At 31.1% G+C, this 21,262-nt stretch overlaps 1 protein-coding gene and 1 pseudogene across 2 annotated transcripts; both read left to right on the top strand.

Annotated features, from left to right (window-relative positions):
* The first annotated feature begins 5,533 nt into the window (after positions 1 to 5,533).
* LOC124831778 (receptor-like protein EIX1) lies at positions 5,534 to 9,655 on the top strand (annotated as a pseudogene). The gene is made up of 2 exons (XR_015785683.1): positions 5,534 to 8,929; positions 9,400 to 9,655. The product of XR_015785683.1 is annotated as a receptor-like protein EIX1 (transcript).
* Positions 9,656 to 15,454: 5,799 nt separating this feature from the next.
* Positions 15,455 to 19,532, top strand: LOC124824053 (receptor-like protein EIX2). Its single transcript, XM_088113897.1, has 2 exons — positions 15,455 to 18,871; positions 19,247 to 19,532. The coding sequence occupies exon 1, from the start codon at positions 15,512 to 15,514 to the stop codon at positions 18,866 to 18,868; it is 3,357 nt and encodes a 1,118-aa protein (XP_087970023.1). The 5' UTR covers positions 15,455 to 15,511; the 3' UTR covers positions 18,869 to 18,871; positions 19,247 to 19,532.
* The last annotated feature ends 1,730 nt before the right edge of the window (positions 19,533 to 21,262 follow it).

Below are 21,262 nucleotides of genomic sequence, written 5' to 3'. Positions count from 1 at the left end.
GTACTTAATTGAAAAAACAATTTTCTTTGCTTAGAATAGTGACAAGTATCATAATGAGTGTATTTTGTATTAGGTAAAGTGTCATACATGGTGCGTAATTTGATATAACAAGAATAAGAAAAATGTCGTAGTCTAGGGTGTCAAATATCTATAGAGTTATGTCTTATTGTAGAATAAGCAATATAATTCTCAGGAGTAATAGCAGCTGGTGAACCAAGGGGTGTGGATGTAGGAACTATCATGACATACAATCCATCTCTTTCTTCAGCTTTTCCAATCATCTGCAGGGTTGATTTGTCTTGTATTTCACATGAAAATTCAGAAATGGTAATTTTACAAGATAGAGATTTAGTTAACTTTGTAACCGAAATAATATTGACTGAAAACTTAGGAACAAACAAGACATTATGTAAATTAAGGTGTGAACATAGAGAAAATTTGCCAGAAAAATGAGCAAATGAAGAGTTCTTATTGGGTAGTGATACATGCTATAATTAGTGAGATTCTATGATAAGAAATAAAATGAGACAAAGAATTGGATATATGATCAATAGCACCTGTGTCTAGAATCCATTGGGAATAAATATTACCTTGATCCTGAGAAGAAGTAGAAACATTATGAGAACTCACTAGATCAGTAGAATGTGTGGCTGTAGGATTAGATTGAGGAAGAAGTTCCAATAGACCATGAATTTTCTCTTTAGAAAGTCCGAGAGTTGAGGAATGTGACTGCGCTTGAGAATTATTAGAAGAAGGAACAACTGCAGAAGCCATTGAATTTCACAACCTCAAATTGGACAAAAATTTCATAACCCAAATCTCTGGAAACTCCTCCAGATTCCTTAAAATTCTCATTTAAAACCCTAGAAAGTAAAGTCAAAACATAAAACATAACGATGCGAGAGTAACAGAGGGACTATCCATAGAAGGAGAATAAATTATAGGAAAGCCAAGAACGAAAGGTAGAAGATGAAGATCTTAGTAGTAACACAATTGGTTGCGGAAGAACGTGATCAAGAATTTATTTTCTTCTGATACCATATTAGAAAGTGGGTTTAAGCCTAACTCATCCCCACAATACCGGCTTGTAAGGTGAGGTTTACACCTCACTTATATATATATATATATATATATATATATATATATTATAATTTGGCCTTATCTCTAGTCGATGTGGGACTTCCAACACCCCCTTCATGTCGAGGTATAGACATCTCGAGCGTGATAGTAGAAATTGAGTGATCTGATAGCGACCTGACAACGAGTGGAATAGAAATGGCCAAGAAACAAGAAATATCGCTAGGATAGGCTTTAAATTGGCTCTGAAACCATGTTATGAGAAAAGAAAGGATGAAAATGTGTGTTTTTATCTAATAATAAGGAAAAAGTACAATTGATATATATATATATATATATATATATATATATATATATATAGTTGTTTAAAACAATATAAAAACAGACTATAAATATATAAAAATAAATGCACAGATATGAACGGAAAATAAATTAAATCCAATAGAAAGGAAAAAGATGGGTTCATTGTGCTTTTGTCCTCTTTTCTTGTAATATCAATAGTAATATTATAAAAATAATCAAACTATAAGTTAAATAACATCAAGTTAAATAATATGTTTCAATCAATTTCAAACACATGATTGAAATATGGAGTAAGGATGGATATTTTTGTAATGTCCCAATACTCCTAAGTTGCTTTTGAAGACTTCTACATGTGGATTGATAGCCAGACCAATGATGACGTCAACAACAAGTGTCCTCGCACCACTAGCTTGTTTAATTAAGAGTTCTCTCAATCTAGTGGCTCTTTTGATAGGTCTCGAAGTGGGTCCTTTATCCATTATAAATTCCAATGCTCAACCATATATCTGTTAAAATAAAATAAAAAAACAAAAAATATTAATAACATACTTATAACATATAACATATTATTTAACAAAACATGTAAATTTATACACAAATATATGAAATTCATACATAGAGTTATGGATTCTTCCTATGTATATAAGCTCATATATAAAAAATAGACAACATAATAGACAATTATAAGTTCATATTAAAATACATTTTCAAGATGATAATAGAAACTTGGGAACTCATAGTTAAGCAACAATGGAGAAGGATGCAACAATAATCGTGTTTTATAGAACTACATAATCCCACCTTTATGCTACAATACCTAGACACAAACATTAACAACATATTAATCTGACCACAACCACGCTCATCATGACAACAGAGATGAACGCAACACGATGGCGATAGTGAGGCACAAATGTTGTGCGATGGTGACAGTGAGGAACAAGCGTAGCGCGATGGCGACAACGAGGTGCAGAGAAGTGACGGTGGGGTTATTGAGGTTTGTAGTGAGTGAACAGTGGTTCGCAAAGAAAGGAAAAAGAAAATTGTGGAAGTGATAACCTCTATTTCTTTCGCAAATTTAACCCTAGGAAGACATATGAAAATAGTTATCTCAATAACAAAAACAATATCTACTCTATGAGTTCGGTTAATTATAAATTTGAAGCCTAAAGGTTGGTAATAAAATAAAAAGTGATAAATTTTGGTGGTAATTTTGAAATTTTGATTAACCTTTTGACATCTGTTTTGTAGAAAATCAAAGCAAAAAGATTATATGACATCGGTTCTATAGAAAACCGAGATGATATAGGTCCTGCTCAAATTAATGGGGTTTATTTTTAGAAATAATTAGATTAATTGTTATCTCCACATGATTTTAATTATTTTCAAGATAATGAAATAAAGTTTTTAATTTTACACTATTTTATAATGGTATCAGAAGTTATTTTTTTCTTATATTAATTAATTACTTGTGGCATCCAAAAATGGGTGTTATAATAAGAATCCTAATTTTGATCTTATGAAGATAATATGTGGCAATCAACTCTCATTACTTATCGCTCACCTTCTCATTTTTTTGTAGTGTGGCTTCAATATCTTTCCCAAAATGAATATAATGCCCCTAGTTTCTCATCAATTGGTGTTAGAGTTCCGATTTTTCATATTGATGTTTCTTGTTTTTATATATACTTTTTCAAATTTGATTTTTATTTTTTATACTTATGACAAATACTAGTTCTAAAAGTGTTCATCAAGTTAGTAACTATCACAAATTATTTGTTGATCAGTTTGTTTCACACATGGAAAGGAAATTGAAAGAAAATTTTGAGGAGAGAAAAATGAAAGAAAAGGAAAAGGTAAGGTACAGAGATAAAAATAAAATATTTGATGAATATTAGAAAAGACATGCTTACTATGATGAAAGAAAGAGAGATGGAGAGAAAAATATTACTGAAGAAAAATAAATTAATTTTTTTTTTCTCATTAGAATTTTAGTTCTTCGTATATGTCTATGTCTATATCCATATATATAACTGGAAGCGGAAAATTTTAACACATGACACTTTCTCATTAATTCACAAGAAAACTTAAAAAAAAATTATCATCCCACTTAACTAAAAGAGGAAACCGAAAACCTACAATTTTAAGACTAGATATTATATTGGAGTAGATATTGTATCAGAATTTATTATATCAATAATAATTATTGGATTACAGTTATAGATAATATATGATATAGATAATGATTTTAAATTTCCGCCAGACCAATAATAGTTTCATTAAAAGGAAAAATTAAAAAAAATATCTACCAATTAACTATAAATATATCAAGTTACAAATTTAGCACATATGAATCACCCATGCATATTGATGATGTTATCAGTAATTACGTTGCTCACGCACTTCGCCAATGCTCAATTAATTTAAAATAAATTGATATCTATTTTATATTTTTATTATAGTAGTTTTATGTTTTTATCAATTTATATATATCACTTTTTAAATTTATATAATTTTTAAATAAATATTTTTTTTTTAAATTTAAATTGAAAGACATTTAAAAGATCCTGCCATTAAAGAGTATTAAAAGTTATCCGGATACCCTATCAAAAAGATTTATAGGTGGCAATCTTAAATGTCTTTGACCGAAAAGCGTGTTGGGCAGCTAAAACTTCAATGAGAGGTAGACCTATGTTCCAAATCAAATAGCTTGCTTCTCAGACACTGCTTTTTCAGCTTCTGCAGAATGCACGGATGAATATCATTAATTATTAGGCACGCGTAGTCATTAATTAACACAACACATGTTTTATTTCTTTTTTTAACACTCTTTTTTAGGTGAATATGGAACCAAACAATAGAAGTGTATTTCCATTATGAGTGATTCTTCCTACGCTTGATTATTTTTATTCTGCATTTTCAATTTTACTTCTTTATTCTTTATTTAATAAAAAGTAAAAATTTAATTAATTAATGTTTCCTAACCGCACTTCGAAGTACGCTTTTTAGTGGTCGCATTTTGAAGTGTATTTTATATGTTTGTGGCACTTTAAATTGCGTTTTTCATATGTGCATGTTTTTCTTTTATTATGTTTTATGCTACGAATTTAAAAACATACATATAAAATAATTAAAAAATTATAAATAAATCCAAAATAATATTTAACAAAATTTATAGATAATAATTATAATTTAATTCAATAAAAAATTTAATAATTATTTCAATTTTATAAAAAATTAAATAAAATTAAATACATAATAAATGATATATTACGAAAATAATAATATGTTAAAAAATAACAAATTCAATAAAATTTAACAAACAAATAAAATAAATAAAAATATATTAAAAGAAAACATTTTATTTAACAACTACCATCAAAAATTAAATTTATTATACTAACCTAATAAAAATAAAACCTAATAAAATAAATATATACTAACCTAATAAAAAAATTTATAAAACATATAGAAATAAAACATAAACGGTATTTGAAGTCCGGCCAAGAGCGGTTAGTCTAAGCCGTTTATTATACTCACCTAATAAAACTAATAAAATAAAATATATTAACCTAATAACAAAAATTAAAAAACCTACAGAAATAAAAACCTACGGCATTCGAACTCCGACAACAACTAATTAACGCACTTCGAAATGCGCTTTCTTTGTCCACCTTTTCGCATTTCCAACTGCGGAAGAAGTCTGTGACCAAAATATTATCGTTGACTGTGCTAAGGGTATACTTGGAATTAAAATATATTTTGGAGGTGCAGGACGAAGGCAGTGAGGTGCAGGGAGAATCACTCTTCTCAGAAACCCTGAACAATAGGAGTGTAAAAAGAAAAAAAGTAAAAAGAGAATACATGGTAAAAGAGTTAATGTAATTTTCGTATGCATTCCTGTTGTCTCATTTTGTTGGCCTGAGGAGCTTCCTTCGACTTTCCTTTCATTTAGAAAATTCTATCTTTCAAACTTTCTTCGTTGCTTGACTTCGAAAGTCAACAAGACAGGCCAAGAAATTAAGACTCGTTCGTACAATGCCAACTACTTACATACTGTTGCGAAGCAAATCATAATTGTAATGGAAGTGTTGTTCTTTTATTCATATAAGAAGGTTTAGAGCATATACCACAAATTTCATTTCAGGAAAATTGTAATGGACAGTTACTTTCTAAAAATCTTATTTGCAGCGTTTGTGTGCCTTCTGCATACCAAAGTACCCGTTCATGGATTCAACTCGCCATTACAGAGTTCACATTTGAAATGCATAGAGAGGGAGAGACAGGCACTCCTCACTTTCAAACAAAGTGTCCGAGATTACCATGGCATGCTGTCCACGTGGAGGGATGATGAAAATAACAGAGATTGTTGCAAATGGGAAGCCATTGAATGTAACAACGAAACTGGTCACATAGAGATGCTTGATCTTCGTGGTGATTCAACATCGCATTATTTGTCAGGTTCAATCAATATCACTTCGTTGTTTGAATTGAAAAATTTGGAATATTTGGATCTCAGCTTTAATGTTTTGTACGGAAGCCAAATTCCAGTGTCCATTGGCTCATTTCAAAGGTTAAGATATCTCAATCTATCACGGTCAGGCCTTTCAGGGACAATTCCTTATGAACTACGAAATCTGTCAAAATTAGAGTATCTTGATCTTAAAAGTAATGGTCTCGATGGAGAATTTCCTTCTCAAGTTGGAAATCTCTCACATTTAGGTTATCTTGATCTTTCAGGAAATTGCTTTTCTGGTGCAATCCCTCATGAACTTGGAAATTTGTCTCATATGATGTATCTCGATCTTTCAGGAAATTCACTTTCCGGAACACTCCCTTTCCAAGTCGGAAATCTTCCGCTCTTGCGTTCTCTTAGACTTGATGGCAGTTCCGGTCTTAAAATAAAAGATGAAAATTGGTTATCTTCTCTCTCATCATTAACAACTCTCAGTCTCCATTCATTTCCTTATCTTGACTTCTCTCATCCCTGGCTTCAAATTATCAGTGAGCATCTTCCAAACTTACGAGAGTTGAGTCTAGTCAAATGTGGTCTTTCAGATTATCATATTTCATCTTTGTTTCCTTCTCAATTCAACATTTCCACTTCACTTTCCATCCTTGATCTCTCTTATAATATACTGACGTCATCAACATTTCAGCTGTTGTCCAACTATAGCCCTAATCTCCAAGAGCTTCATATTTCTGACAATAACATTGTTTTGTCGTCTTCTCACTATCCAAACTTTCCTTCTCTTGTGGGCCTTGATCTCTCTACTAATAATCTAACTCAGGCATCAATACTTCAGTGGAATTTCAACTTCAGCACCAAACTGCAAAATCTTTACTTAGGAAATTGCGGTCTCACTGATAAAAATTTTCTTGTGTCATCTACTTCCATTAAAGATTCTCATTATCTTGTCACCCTTGATCTCCAACTTAATCTGTTGACATCGGCTATATTTGACTGGGTTTTCAACTGCACCACGAATCTACAAAGCCTTTACCTTGATGATAACTTGATAGAAGGTCCCATTCCATATGCATTTGGGAAAGTAATGAACTCTCTTGAAGTTCTCAGACTGGACACCAACAAACTGAAAGGCGAGATTCCAGCTTCCCTTGGGAACATATGCACATTAAAGATATTATACCTCAACAGTAACAGTTTGAGTGGGAAAATTTCTAACTTCATTCAGAATTCCTCAAGGTGCAACAGCCCTGCACTTGAGACACTAGATTTATCTAATAACTTGATTTTTGGAAAACTACCTAATATTTCAGCGTTTAAATCTTTGCGATATTTGTATCTTTCCAACAATCAGTTAACTGGAGAAATACCAGAAAGCATTGGGTTGCTTTATAAGTTGCAGTCTCTTCGTCTTGAGGAAAATTATTTGGAGGGCGATATCAATGAATTGCATCTCACAAATTTGTCCCAATTGGTAGACTTAGACTTATCAGACAACTCATTGTCACTAACGTTCGGTACTACTTGGTTTCCGTCTTTCCAATTATTTAGCATGACACTAGCTTCATGCAAGTTGGGTCCAACCTTCCCAAGCTGGCTCCAAACTCAAAGTCAGCTATTCTTCCTTGATATTTCGGATGCGGGGATTGATGACTTTGTACCAGATTGGTTTTGGAACAAGTTACAGTTTATAAATGAGATCAATATGTCTTACAACAGTCTCAAAGGCTCGATTCCAAATTTAACGATGGAGTTTCTCTGGGATGGTCCAAATGCAATAATTCTAAATTCAAATAAACTTGAAGGTGTAATTCCTACATTTTTGTCACAAGCTCAAACGTTGGATCTGTCAGGAAATAAGTTTTCAGATTTAAATACATTATTGTGCAGAAATAGAGTAACAAAAGGTATGATTACTTTGGATTTATCAAATAATCAAATAACGGGACAACTGCCTGAGTGTTGAGTTCATTAGCATTTCTTGATCTAAGAAATAATAAATTATCTGGAAAGATTCCACAGTCCGTGGGTACTCTCGTTAACTTGCAGGCTTTGGTCCTACGAAACAACGATTTTATTGGAGAAGTACCACCCACATTGAAGAACTGTTCAAACTTAGCTTTATTAGACGTGAGTAAAAATTTATTGTCTGGTCCAGTACCTTCTTGGATAGGGGAAAATATGCAACAATTGAAAATCCTGAGCTTGCGAGTAAATAATTTCTTTGGAAGTATTCCTGTACAACTCTGCTATTTGAGTCAAATTCAAGTCTTTGACCTCTCAAAGAATAACTTGTCAGGTGAAATACCAACATGTTTCAGAAATTTTACCACATTGATGGAAAGGAGCGTAATCCCGAGGGAAATTGTAAGGACACGAAAAATTTCGCCAGAAGAATCTTATGGAGATATTTATGACTCTTACTTGTTGTTGGCGTGGAAAGGTCAAGATTATGAGTTTTGGAATCCAGAGAATCTTCTTAAGAGCATTGACCTCTCAAGTAACAATTTAACAGGTGAAGTACCCAAAGAGATTGGATATTTACTTGGATTGATTTCTTTGAATTTATCAAGAAACAACTTTCGTGGTGAAATTCCTACAGAGATTGGGAATTTAAGTTTGCTAGAGTTTCTGGACTTATCAAGAAATAATTTGTCAGGCAGTATTCCTTCCACTCTTTCCAACATTGATCGTCTTGGTGTGTTAGACTTATCAAACAATAATTTGAGTGGAAGAATCCCTTGGGGAAGACAGTTACAAACCTTTGATGGCTCTAGTTTTGAAGGAAACGTTAATCTTTGTGGTAAGCAACTGAATAAAAGTTGTCCTGGAGACAAGACACAAAATCCTAAAGAACCAGCCATTGGTGGTGAAGAAGACGATTCAATGTTCTATGGAGGATTTTATATGAGCTTGGGAGTAGGATTCTTTGTAGGCTTCTGGGGCTTGTTAGGGTCAATACTAATTTGGCAATCCTGGAGAATTGCTTATATGAGATTCTTGAACAGACTCACAGACTACATTCTTGTAATGGTTTAACTTAAGATTACCAAGTTCGATAGGCAGCTCAAAGGATAAAAGGTACGCTATTCCATTAAATTCTTTCTTTGAACTTGCTAGTGATTATTTCTCTGTTTATGTAGAATGTACTTTTTTTAGATAATAAGATTGCTTATCTACATACTAATCAAGTTGTTAGACTTATTAATTTTGCTCTTTCTATTGCTGATTAGCATCGTTTTACTTCATTATATCTCATTACTTGTGTGTCTCTCTTTCTCACTCACAAATCGGTCTTCATTAATTTAAAATTTAAACATTGAATTTGTCCAAATCTATCTTTTTTAATTATTTAGTGCCCTACTAATAGTAGTTTTCCAGAAAATCATTATTTTCACTAGCATTAAATAATACATTATAGATGGCGTGTTCTGTTTAGCTAAGTTTTCTTGTTTTGAGACAACTCCTATGATGTTTAAACCTCTTAGTTAAGTCTGTAATTTTTCTTCATCACGACTACATTAATGTATGTATTGTGAATTGTATCACAGAATTTGCAGTTTATGGAAGATGATGAAAGCTGCATGAATTACTGGAGTAGGTATTGATTCACAATGTAATGCAAAATCGGTGTTTCAAGAAACAAGTTTGTTTCATTAACTTTTATTGTGTAATGTAAGCGTAACTTTTCTTATTTCTTCCTATAATGTGAACGTTTTTCACATTGACTACCCACATTTTTAAGTATGAGTATTGATAGAAACAAAAACAAGTTTGGTTGCTATAATGAATGAGAGAGTTTTATGGTTCATTCATATACTTCACAGTGTAGTCCTTCTTCTTGGTTCAAACAAAGATGTTTCATTTTAAAAGATATCTGTGAATACTAAAATAATATTATTACTACTTCATGTTAACACACATTAAACTTTAACTGATTCGGTGCATCGATTGTTCTTAAATTGTCACATGATACTTTTTGGGTCCATCCCCTTCACAGAATTAGCAGTGTAACATCATAACCGTAGTCTGCAAGTCAACAGTTGAAGAATTATCAATTCGAATTGAGTTATCACTTTTTATTATTATTATTATTATTATTAACCACGGTCACTTTTAGCATTATTTTTATCACTATCTATTATTATCATGCCATTTTCTTGGCTTTGATAACATTATAATCATAATTAGTGTAACTAAATTATTACATTTCGTATCACATCTTCGTCGTCATTTGATTAGGAAAATAAAAAGTATAATAAATTCGAATTTAAAAACAAATGAGGGACAAAAAAAGGTTGTCAGATAGATGTACTTGAGTACCAAGCAAAAGGTAAAGTTATATTAAGAAGCTTTTGAAATGTTGTCCGGACTCAAGGCGAATTTTTTCAAAACTAAAGTTGGGAGATTGGACTAAATAGGGCATTAATACAAAATTTATTAAAGATTTTAAAATCTGCAAATATATGAATATAGCGTTTGAATACCTAGACATATCAAAAGGGGAACCAAGCAAAAACCTGTTGTGGTAAGTTATTATTTCTAACTTCAGAAACATGTTAACTGGGTAAAAAGATAGATTGTTATTTTTGCTGAAAGTATATATATGCTCATAAAATCAATAATCTCAACACTAGTATACTTTTTATCTTTTTTCAAACCATCAAAAAAGGTGTGTAATGAACTCACAAAAATACAAAGAAATTTTCTTTAGGGTTAGAGTTTTGAGAATAAGAAGATAGGTCAAGTAGAAAAACTTATGTAAATCCAGGGAAGAAAGATGGGGACATGCTATAAGAGATATTTGAAACTTTAATATAACTTTATTAGTGTTAGATAAAAATAACAAATACATTAGTAAAAAATAACAAGTAATAAATATTATTCTCTCTATAGAGACATGCGCAACGCATGATAATTCTCGCAATCTATATTTCAAATACATAACAAAACAAAAACACAATGAAACTCTTTTTATACTTTTATTATGAAATAATTGCAACAAAAATTGAATATAAAGTATATATAATTGTTAAGACTATATTTCGTTCACTTAATTCTCATGCATTTCAGAAACATCTCTATTCCATATTCAAGTTAAAATCAACTCACAAAAATACTCAAATTCCTAGTGCCTTTGAATCCATGATAATTGATCAAATTTCAATTCCTTGAATACTCAACAAGCATCCAATGCATTAAGTTCAAGAGTTTTAAGATTCCTAATGAATAAAATTTTATTCCTAGATACAAGCTTTGTTAGGCATTGAATTTCAGTTCTAGGTTCAAAAGACATTTTTCAATGCCTAAAAACTACAAATCATGGATGAGTGGCAAAACCAAAGAAAACATTAAGCATGAAAATCAAATACTAACATTGAAATGGAAAAATATATGTATTAATATCACAAATACACAAAAAACTAGTTTATTACATCTAATTTCAACAAATAGGGTTAATTCTCCATGATGGAGAACTTAGGGTTTACATAGAAGAGACAGAGAAGAAGTGAAAACCAAAGCTAAAATGCAAGCCTTATCCAAGGTTCATCGTAGTTGCTCCATGCTCCAATTGTGCCTCCCCTTCACATTAACACCTTTAATTCATAGATCTTGACCGTTATCAACCCTAGAAAAAACACCATGGATAAAGATTGAAGACCCAAGGAAGAGGTAGAAAGTTTCTAAACACCTCAAACAACCTCTAAGGGCCTCTCTCATTTGCTCTAGAGGTGGAGAGAAATCATGGGTCGAAGAGAATTAGTCAAACCCTCGTAGAAGACATGTATAAATATCCATTTTTTCCATGTTAGTGATGTCATCACTCGATGTCATTTCAATACCTCTAGGCGCCATCAATTAAAATGCGAAACAACAACCATATTGAAGCCACCGCCCAACCACAACCAAGCATTGATAGCCAACCACCTTTAAGTGTCTGATGCTCAGCAACTAAATTTTCTCCACAATGATAAGATATTGTTCGTTTTGGGTCAAGCCCTCACAGATTTACTTTTGGTACTACTCCAAAAAGCCTCTTAATAATGGAGATATGTTATGTGTATATAAACCCATGTTCATCTCTTATTTTTTCCGATATGGGACTTTGTTTGTACTCAACATCCTCCCCTCAAACAAAGGACCACCTCCCTTACAGCAGAAGTCTTTTTCTTATCCTCAAGTACACCATGGTTAACACTCTCTCTTTCACGATCCATGGTCAAACACTGAGCATCTCTTGCTCTCCACCTCTCATGTGGGACTTTGTTTGTATCCAACAGGATGAACCACTATGCTTTAGGTTTCCTAGGCTTTATACAATCTCTAATTGTAAAGATAGAACTCAAGGAGAGGTTGGGGTTGAGAGGAAAATACATGGATGTGGAATCAACATGAAAGAGAACTAGTTGGGATTAGCAAACATCTTAGGAGCTACAAATTCTTCAATCTATAAATGGCCAAAGGGTGAAGAAAGGAAGCCCATATACCTATGTTTGGAAGGAAGATGATAATGATGTCTTCACGATAAAGTCAACATATAACATTCTATAGAGAATCCTAGATGTGGAGGTGTGTAGTGCATATAAATTGATATGGAGAACTAAGGCTATTCCGAAAGCACATATATTAGGTCGGAGGGTATTGCTGGATAAACTATAAACAAAGAATAAATTACTTGTAAAAGGTAATACAATTGCAAAATAACTTATGTGATATCAATTAGTTGCAATTTACAAATTTGTCCCAATTGGCAATACTAGACTTATCAGGCAACTCATTGTCTCTAAAGTTTGCTACCACTTGGACTCCACCCTTCCAATTACCTAGATTGGGCCTAGCTTCTTGCAACTTGGGTCCTAGCTTTGACTTGACCACTTCATTCGTGATCAAGTGTGTAGTGGAAAACTTTGAATTGAATATTGCAAGTCTGTGTTGCAATTGACAGATTTATTCACTAAAGCCTTCAAGGCTGAAAGGTTTAAATGGTTGATGGATGTTGTTGGTGTTATCAATGCAAAAGTCACGTTGTGTTAGGTGTTTTTTAAGTCAAAGTTAACAGTTATCAATAAAACTGTTTGTTCTGTTTCATTGATATTCTTTTCTGTTTTGTATGTACTAAGTTGTATAAACACAGCTTCTATTCTTTCTGTAAAAGTTGAGTTGAATAACATAACCCTTTTCTGTGTGGTTTGTGTGTGCACCTTGTTCTTTTACAACACTCTCACATTCGTTTTGTCGATAAGAAAATGGAATATAGTCTCCAAAACTCACGAAGTTAAAGATTGTTATGGAGACATCGTTCAATTCATGAAGTGCTGAATAAGTTTAGTTTATAATTTTATTTATATTATGTCTACAATAAAATAAAATATGATTTGTTGCTTCGGTTCTACTAGAATGTTGTATGAACTTTTAGAATAAATGACGTCGATAGACTTCTAAACACATGTTACATGAAAGCTAAATTATGGCCATTTTGTTTTCTAGTTTAATGAGATAAACATGTTACATCTTTCCTACCCACCTTAATGAAATCTCAGCCAATATTGTGTTAACAAATTGTTGAGAAAGGATGATCCACAAGATTTAGTAGTGCAATTACAATTTCTCAAATTTTGATTTGACTCGGAATTTTCAATTGAAAGAGGAATTATTAATTTAAGAGGAAAGTTATGGCAACTTTTGAAAAAAAAGTGTAAGACGTTAACAAGTGTCACGTTTTTGGATGAAAGAAAGTCAATTTTTTATTTTTGAGTTTGATGTCATTTTTGGTAGTGTGAGTAATGTATACGTAAGTATTTTATATTTTATGTGTATAATTTAATATATTGAGTATTATTTTTAATTTTGCTAAAATGATATGATTGTAATTTTACCGGAAGAAGAAAGTGTGCACGAAGTGCTAAAACATCATGAAAGGATCTTCACTTGATAGTAATTTTATAGTATTTGATGTATAATTTTGTAATTTTTCTGAAAAATTTGATATTATTTTGTGATATTTATATACTTAGTAAATTGATTTCACATACATATTATGATTTTTCCAGATCTAATAAACTAGTTTGTTATTATTTTGCTACATACATTTTATGTAAACAAGATGTGGTGATTTAAAATGCATTTAACTAAATATTTTTGTCAAATTGAATTATAGTAAATAATTATTGATTTAATTACTTTTAGAAAAGAGTAAAAACTAGTAATTTATAAGTTATTACATATTAAATATATATATATATATATATATATATATATATATATATATATATATATATATATACACACACACACACACACACACAATTAAATTACTAATTTTTCTTAATGTGGTGAAATTATTAAAATTATTAATATCATCTTCTAGAATATTTTATAATAAATTAGATATTAAATTATTGGTTCTATGTTTAATGAAAAATAATTAATAAATATTTTTGGGAATTTTAAAAATTGAAAAAACGTTCTGTTTTATTTTTGACAATTTTAAACCTTATATAATAAAATATAATATATCTTTTTGTGACAATTTTTAATTGTAAAAATATTATAAAATAAGAATAACGATTATTCTAACTACCATAACTTTTGTTTTTCACGATTTTAAACCAGGAAAATTTACAATCTTAACTTTTATAAATATCATTTTATATCATAATTTTTTTTTGTAGCAAGCTGAGTTAGAATTCCTAATCCAGAAGCATTTATGCGTTTTCTTGCTTCTATATCATAGAAAATTGTTCAAAGTAATCAATCTAATATATACTTCTCATTTTATATTTATCGATAATTTGACTAATGCTTTGATTATTTCTAGTGAATATAATTAATTTAATTTGTGAATTCTTCTAATGAGACTAATAAATAATATACTTTTCTATATTTAAGTTTTTAAATCATGTATATCGTGAATCAATTTTATGAATATTAGGTGAATTGAAGTAGTATAACTTTGAGAAAATTAAATATTAAGTGAAAATATTTAAAACATAAACAAGTGAGAAAATAAATAAACTAGTAAGATAATAATGCAAGATAATAAACGATCAGAGATAAAAATCAATTAAAATGATAAAGCTGTTTATTTTCAATATTTATTTTTAATCTACCTTTCTTAGTTCTTGTCTAATAAATGGATAAGTTGAGCCGCTCAACATTCTCTTATCTGTTTTAGTTGATCAAGCTTTATTTTTTAAATCAATAGTTTATATGATAATTTTATAAAATTTTAAATGTTTTGCAGAATAAGATTAATAAGTATTTCATAAAAGTAATTGTAATTGAAAAGTTTTGAACACCTAGTTCTCTCTTATGTGTGGATTGAAAACACAACAAATAAATAAATATCTATATCTATATCCATATATATATATATATATATATATATATATATATATATATATATAAAAGTTAATTTCATTTTCTTATATGTATTTTTTTGTCTCATTTTGTTAGCCTGAGCAGTTTCCTTCGATTTTCCTTTCATTTAGAAATTTCTACTTCCAAACTTTCTTCCTTGCTTGGAATAGTCAACAAAGACGGCGTAGAAATTAAGCCCCAACTACTTAAATCCTGTTACTGAGGAAGTAATAATTGTAAGGCCGTTGTTTCATCTTTTATTCATACCAAGGTTTAGAGCATAGCAGAAATTTCATACCAGGAATGAACAGTTACTTTCTCAAAATATTGTTTGCAGTGTTAGTGTGCGTTCTGCATAACAAACTATTCGTTCTTGGATTCAACTCGCTATCACAGAGTTCACAAGTTAAATGCATACAGAGGGAAAGACAAACACTCCTCAATTTCAAACAAAGTGTCCGAGATTACTATGGCATGCTGTCCACGTGGAGGGACGATCAAAATGACACAGATTGTTGCAGATGGGAAGGTATTGAATGCAACAATGAAACTGGTCACGTAGAGATGCTTGATCTTCGTGGATCAGAATCGCATTATTTGTCAGGTTCAATCAATATCACTAAATTGGTTGGCTTGCAAAAATTGCAATATTTGGATCTCAGCTCTAATGATCGTTCCATTGGAAGCCAAATTCCTCCATCCATAGGCTCCTTTCAAAGCTTAAGATATCTCAATCTGTCACATTTGAAGTATCTTAATCTTTCAGACAATCCACTTACTCATGCAATTCCTTCTCAACTTGGAAATCTGTCACATTTGAAGTATCTTGATCTTTCAAGAAGTTTTCTTTCTGGAGCAATTCCTTCCCAACTTGGAACTCTGTCAAATTTGAGGTATCTTGATCTGTCAAGAAATTGGCTTTCCGGAGAACTCCCGTTCCAGGTCGGAAATCTTCCTCTCTTGCATTCTCTTATACTCGATGGAATTTCTGGTCCTAAAATAAAAGATGAAACTTGGCTATCTTCTCTCTCTTCATTAACAACTCTCAGTCTCTATTCCTTTCCTTATCTTGGCTTCTCTCATCCTTGGTTTCAAATTATTAGTGAGCATCTTCCAAACTTAAGAAAGTTAAGTCTAGTCAATTGCACTCTTTCAGATCATGATATTTCACCTTTGTTTCCTTCTCATTTCAATATTTCCACTTCTCTTTCCATCCTTGATCTCTCTGATAATGAGCTGACGTCAACAACATTTCAATTGTTGTCCAACTATAGTCCTAATCTCCAAGAGCTTTATCTTTCTGGTAATAACATTGTTCTGTCGTCTCCTCACTATCTAAACTTTCCTTCTCTTGTGATCCTTGACCTCTCTATTAATAATCTGACTCAGACATCAATATTTCAAGAAAATTTCAACTTCAGCACCAAACTACAAGAGCTTAACTTGTTTGCTTGCGGCCTTACTGATAAAACCTTTCTTGTGTCATCTGCTTACGTTACAAATTCTCATTCTCTTCTCACCCTTGATCTCTCATTTAATCTGTTGACATCGGCTATATTTGACTGGGTTTTCAACTTCACCAATCTTCAAAGCCTTTCCCTCGAGAATAACTTGTTAGAAGGTCCCATTCCAGATGGATTCGGAAAAGTAATAAACTCTCTTGAAGTTCTCAGTCTTCACACCAACAAACTGAAAGGCGAGATTCCAGCTTCCCTTGGAAACATATGCAAATTAAAGATATTATACCTCAATAGTAACAGTTTGAGTGGGAAAATTTCTAGCTTCATTCAGAATTCCTCAAGGTGCAACAGCCCTGCAATCGAGACGCTAGATTTATCTGATAACTTGATTATTGGAAAAGTACCTAATATTTCAGCCTTTACATCTTTGAAGACTTTGTGTCTTTCCAACAATCAGTTAACTGGAGAAGTACCAGAAAGCATTGGGTTGCTTCATCAGTTGCAGTATCTTCGTCTTGAAGAGAATGATTTGGGGGGCGATATCAATGAATTGCATCTCACAAATTTGTCCCAATTGGTAGAACTAGACTTATCAGATAACTCATTGTCATTAACGTTCGGTACTACCTGGTTTCCACCTTTTCAATTGGATAATTTGGGACTAGCTTCTTGCAAGTTGGGTCCTAGCTTCCCAAGCTGGCTCCAAACTCAAAGTCAGTTAAGCTTCCTTGATATTTCTGATGCGGGGATTGATGACTTTGTACCAGATTGGTTTTGGAAAAAGTTAAAGTTTATAAATAGGATGAATATGTCTTACAACAGTCTCAAAGGTTCGATTCCAAATTTAACGATGAAGTTTCTCTGGGATGAAGGTTTGATTCCAAGTGCAATAATTCTAAATTCAAATAAACTTGAAGGTGTAATTCCTACATTTTTGTCACAAGCTCAAACGTTGGATCTGTCAGGAAATAAGTTTTCAGATTTAAATACATTATTGTGCAGAAATAGAGTAACAAAAGGTATGATTACTTTGGATTTATCAAATAATCAAATAACGGGACAACTGCCTGAGTGTTGGGAACATCTAAGTTCTCTGGGATTTCTTGATCTAAGAAATAATAAATTATCTGGAAAGATTCCACAGTCCATGGGTACTCTTGTTAACTTGCAGGCTCTGGTCCTACGAAACAACGATTTTATTGGAGAACTGCCACTCACATTGAAGAACTGTTCAAACTTAGCTTTATTAGACGTGAGTAAAAATTCATTGTCTGGTCCAGTACCTTTTTGGATAGGGGAAAATATGCAACAATTGAAAATCCTGAGCTTGCGAGTAAATCACTTCTTTGGAAGTGTTCCTGTGCATCTCTGCTATTTGAGTCAAATTCAGGTCTTGGACCTCTCAAAGAATAACTTGTCAGGTGAAATTCCAACATGTTTCAGAAATTTTACCACATTGTTGGAAAGGAGAGCAATTCCAAGGGAAATTGAAAGGAAACGAAAAATTTCAAGTCAAGAAACTTATAGCGAAATTTATGACTCTTACTTGTTATTGGCGTGGAAAGGTCAGGATCATGAGTTTTGGAATCCAGAGAATCTTCTTAAGAGCATTGACCTCTCGAGTAACAGTTTAACAGGTGAAGTACCCAAAGAGATTGGATATTTACTTGAATTGGTTTCTTTGAATTTATCAAGAAACAATTTTCATGGAGAGATTCCTTCTGAAATTGGAAAATTAAGTTCGCTGGAATTCCTAGACTTATCAAGAAATAATTTCTCTGGCAATATTCCTTCTACTCTTCCCAACATTGACAGTCTTGGTGTATTAGATCTATCAAACAACAATCTCAGTGGAAGAATCCCAAGAGGAAGACATTTTGAAACCTTTGATGGCTCTTGTTTTGAAGGAAATATTAATCTTTGTGGAGAGCAACTCAACAAAAGTTGTCCAGGAGATGAGACAATACAAGAAACTCAACAACCAACAATCGTTGGAGAAGAGAATTCAAATTTCTATGGAGCATTATACATGAGCTTGGGGCTAGGTTTCTTTGTAGGCTTTTGGGGCTTATTAGGATCAATGCTACTTTGGCAACCATGGAGAATTGCTTACATGAGATTCTTGAACAGACTGATAGACTATGTACTTGTAATGGTTGAATTGAACTTTACCAAGTGTCATAGGTGGCTCAAAGGATAGTAGGTACGTAATTCAATTCAATTCTTCTCTGAACTTGTTGCTGATTATTTCTCTGTTTAAGTAGAATGTAGTTTTTTTAAATATAATAGGATTGTTTGTCTAGATACTAATCATTGCATCTCTTTACTTGTATGTCTCCGACACTACCAGCCTTCATTAATTTAAAATTGAAACATTGAATTTGTCAATTCTATTTTCTTTAATTAGTTAATGCCTTTACTAACAGTTCCGTAAAATCATCATTTTACTTACAATAAATAAATTATAGATGGCGTGCACTGTTTGGATAAGTTTTCTTCTATGATGTTTAAACCTCTTAATTAAGTCTCATATTTTTCTTCATCACGACTAATGTATGTATTCTGAATTATATCACAGAATTTGCAGTTTACGGAAGATAACGAAAGCTGCATGGATTACTGGAGTAGGTATTGAGGTTGAACAAACTTGCTTATTTCATTGTCTTCTATTGTGTAATGCAAGCGTAACTTTTCTTATTTCTTTTTATAATGTTAACGTTTTGCATTCATCTTAAATAATGATTCCATCTTCAAATTGACTACCCACATTTATAAGTGTCAGCATTGATGGAAACAAAAACAAGTTTGGTTGCAATAATGAATAAGAGAGTTTTATGGGTTCATACTTCATATACTGTACTCCTTTTTGCACCAACAGATGAATATTTTCGAAATTTGAGTCATATACTCTAGTTAGCACCGAAGAAAGAAATGAACTTTTTCTGTCATAATCCTTAATTTGTGGAAACAAAATTTTCTACAGCACTGCTCTGTCTCGAGCTTTCAACATGGTAACAAAACTAGGATTTCTACCTGTGCAACGCACGGGACTTTTCAAAAATTATACTACATTTATTATATTCATTTAAGTTTACAAAAATATAATTATAATTTAATATAATTATTTTATTTTATAAAATTAAATAATAATAATATTGTAATTATTTTTGTCATGAAAATATATTTAAGTTATTTATTTATTTTTTTAACAAAATATATTGTATATAAAATTTTAAAACTAGGATACAAAATAATGGACTACAAGAAAGAAATGTAAATAACAATCGATCGAAAACTATATAAAGAATATACTATGTCAACAACTATAAAATTTAGATTATGTAAAGATAGAAAGATGAGAGATCTAGTGGGCTAGTGAATTTGTCTAGTTGAATCCTCATATTATAATTTCATATTCCAAACTCTTATTTAAATATTATTTTTAAAATTAAAAATTATAAATAGTATAAATAGTTTAATAATTCACTTTGGTTGAAAATATAATTACATTAAATAAATTAAAAATATATATTTTTAATATTTAATTTACTTTTAATGATTTATTAACATGTTATTATTTATTTATTTACTTATTATTTTATATTATATTTGAATTGTTATTACTATTATTATATTAGTAGTTTACTATTATTATCATACTCTGTTGTGGAAAAGCGAACAAAATTATGAATCGTATTTCTTGATGCATGTAGATCTACTGTTTTTAAGGATTTTTCTGTAATGTACTACGCAAGTCTTCTAGCATACAACATAAACTTCTCAAAATATTCGAAGATCTCGGAACTAGCAAGAAACTCTAACGGAGTTTGTAACCAAGATATAAGAGTTAGAAATAAGAAAAGAATAGAACAAATAAATTACGAGGGAAAGCTAGAAATTGGAAGTTGTTTTGTGCTTCTTTTTGGAATGAAGGAGGTATTCTATTAATAGAGTTAAGGGAGAATGCAAAATGACTGTTGCTAACACAAATTGAAAGTTGCATTGCACTTATGAATGTTAATGAAAAAAAAATTATTGGTCAACGTTTAAAAACTAACGTTCCTTTTGTAATAAATTCTTATTTTACAACAATCCTCTACATATTACAAAAGAAAGTAGAAAAAAGGTCTTTGACTTAAACAATTTTGTCTCAAAAGTGATTTCTCATTTTTAAGATAATCCTTAAATAGTGTAAATCATTGTTTTGGTGATTAAACAAAGATTGAAAGAAAGACAATTTTTTTTTTATCTTGGGTCCAATAAAATGTAATGCATTAGAGCTGGATAGTATGAACCACTCTTATAGGTGATTTCATCAAGTGTATGATGCAAATCATATACTACCCATAAAGGATATGATAATAATTTAAAACTCTGATTAAGCTAAAATTCTTTCACCATATAGAATTTTAATGACAAAGTTTAACCTCTCATAATGTAGTCTTTAGCACTTTCACGCACACCATAGGAATGAACATAATTGATTAAAATCAATTTTGTTTTATCAGAACTAACAAGTGATTTTTTTTTTACCCATATGAACCTTATTCATGGAATCTCCAATCACAAAGGTTGAGTTACCATCACTTGTTTG

The sequence above is a fragment of the Vigna umbellata genome, chromosome 4, assembly GCF_029865625.1.
Source record: "Vigna umbellata cultivar VRB3 chromosome 4, Vumbellata_1.0, whole genome shotgun sequence".
Lineage (NCBI taxonomy): Eukaryota > Viridiplantae > Streptophyta > Magnoliopsida > Fabales > Fabaceae > Vigna > Vigna umbellata.
Note: the sequence above shows the minus strand (reverse complement) of the source record. Positions and strands in the feature narration are given on the sequence as shown.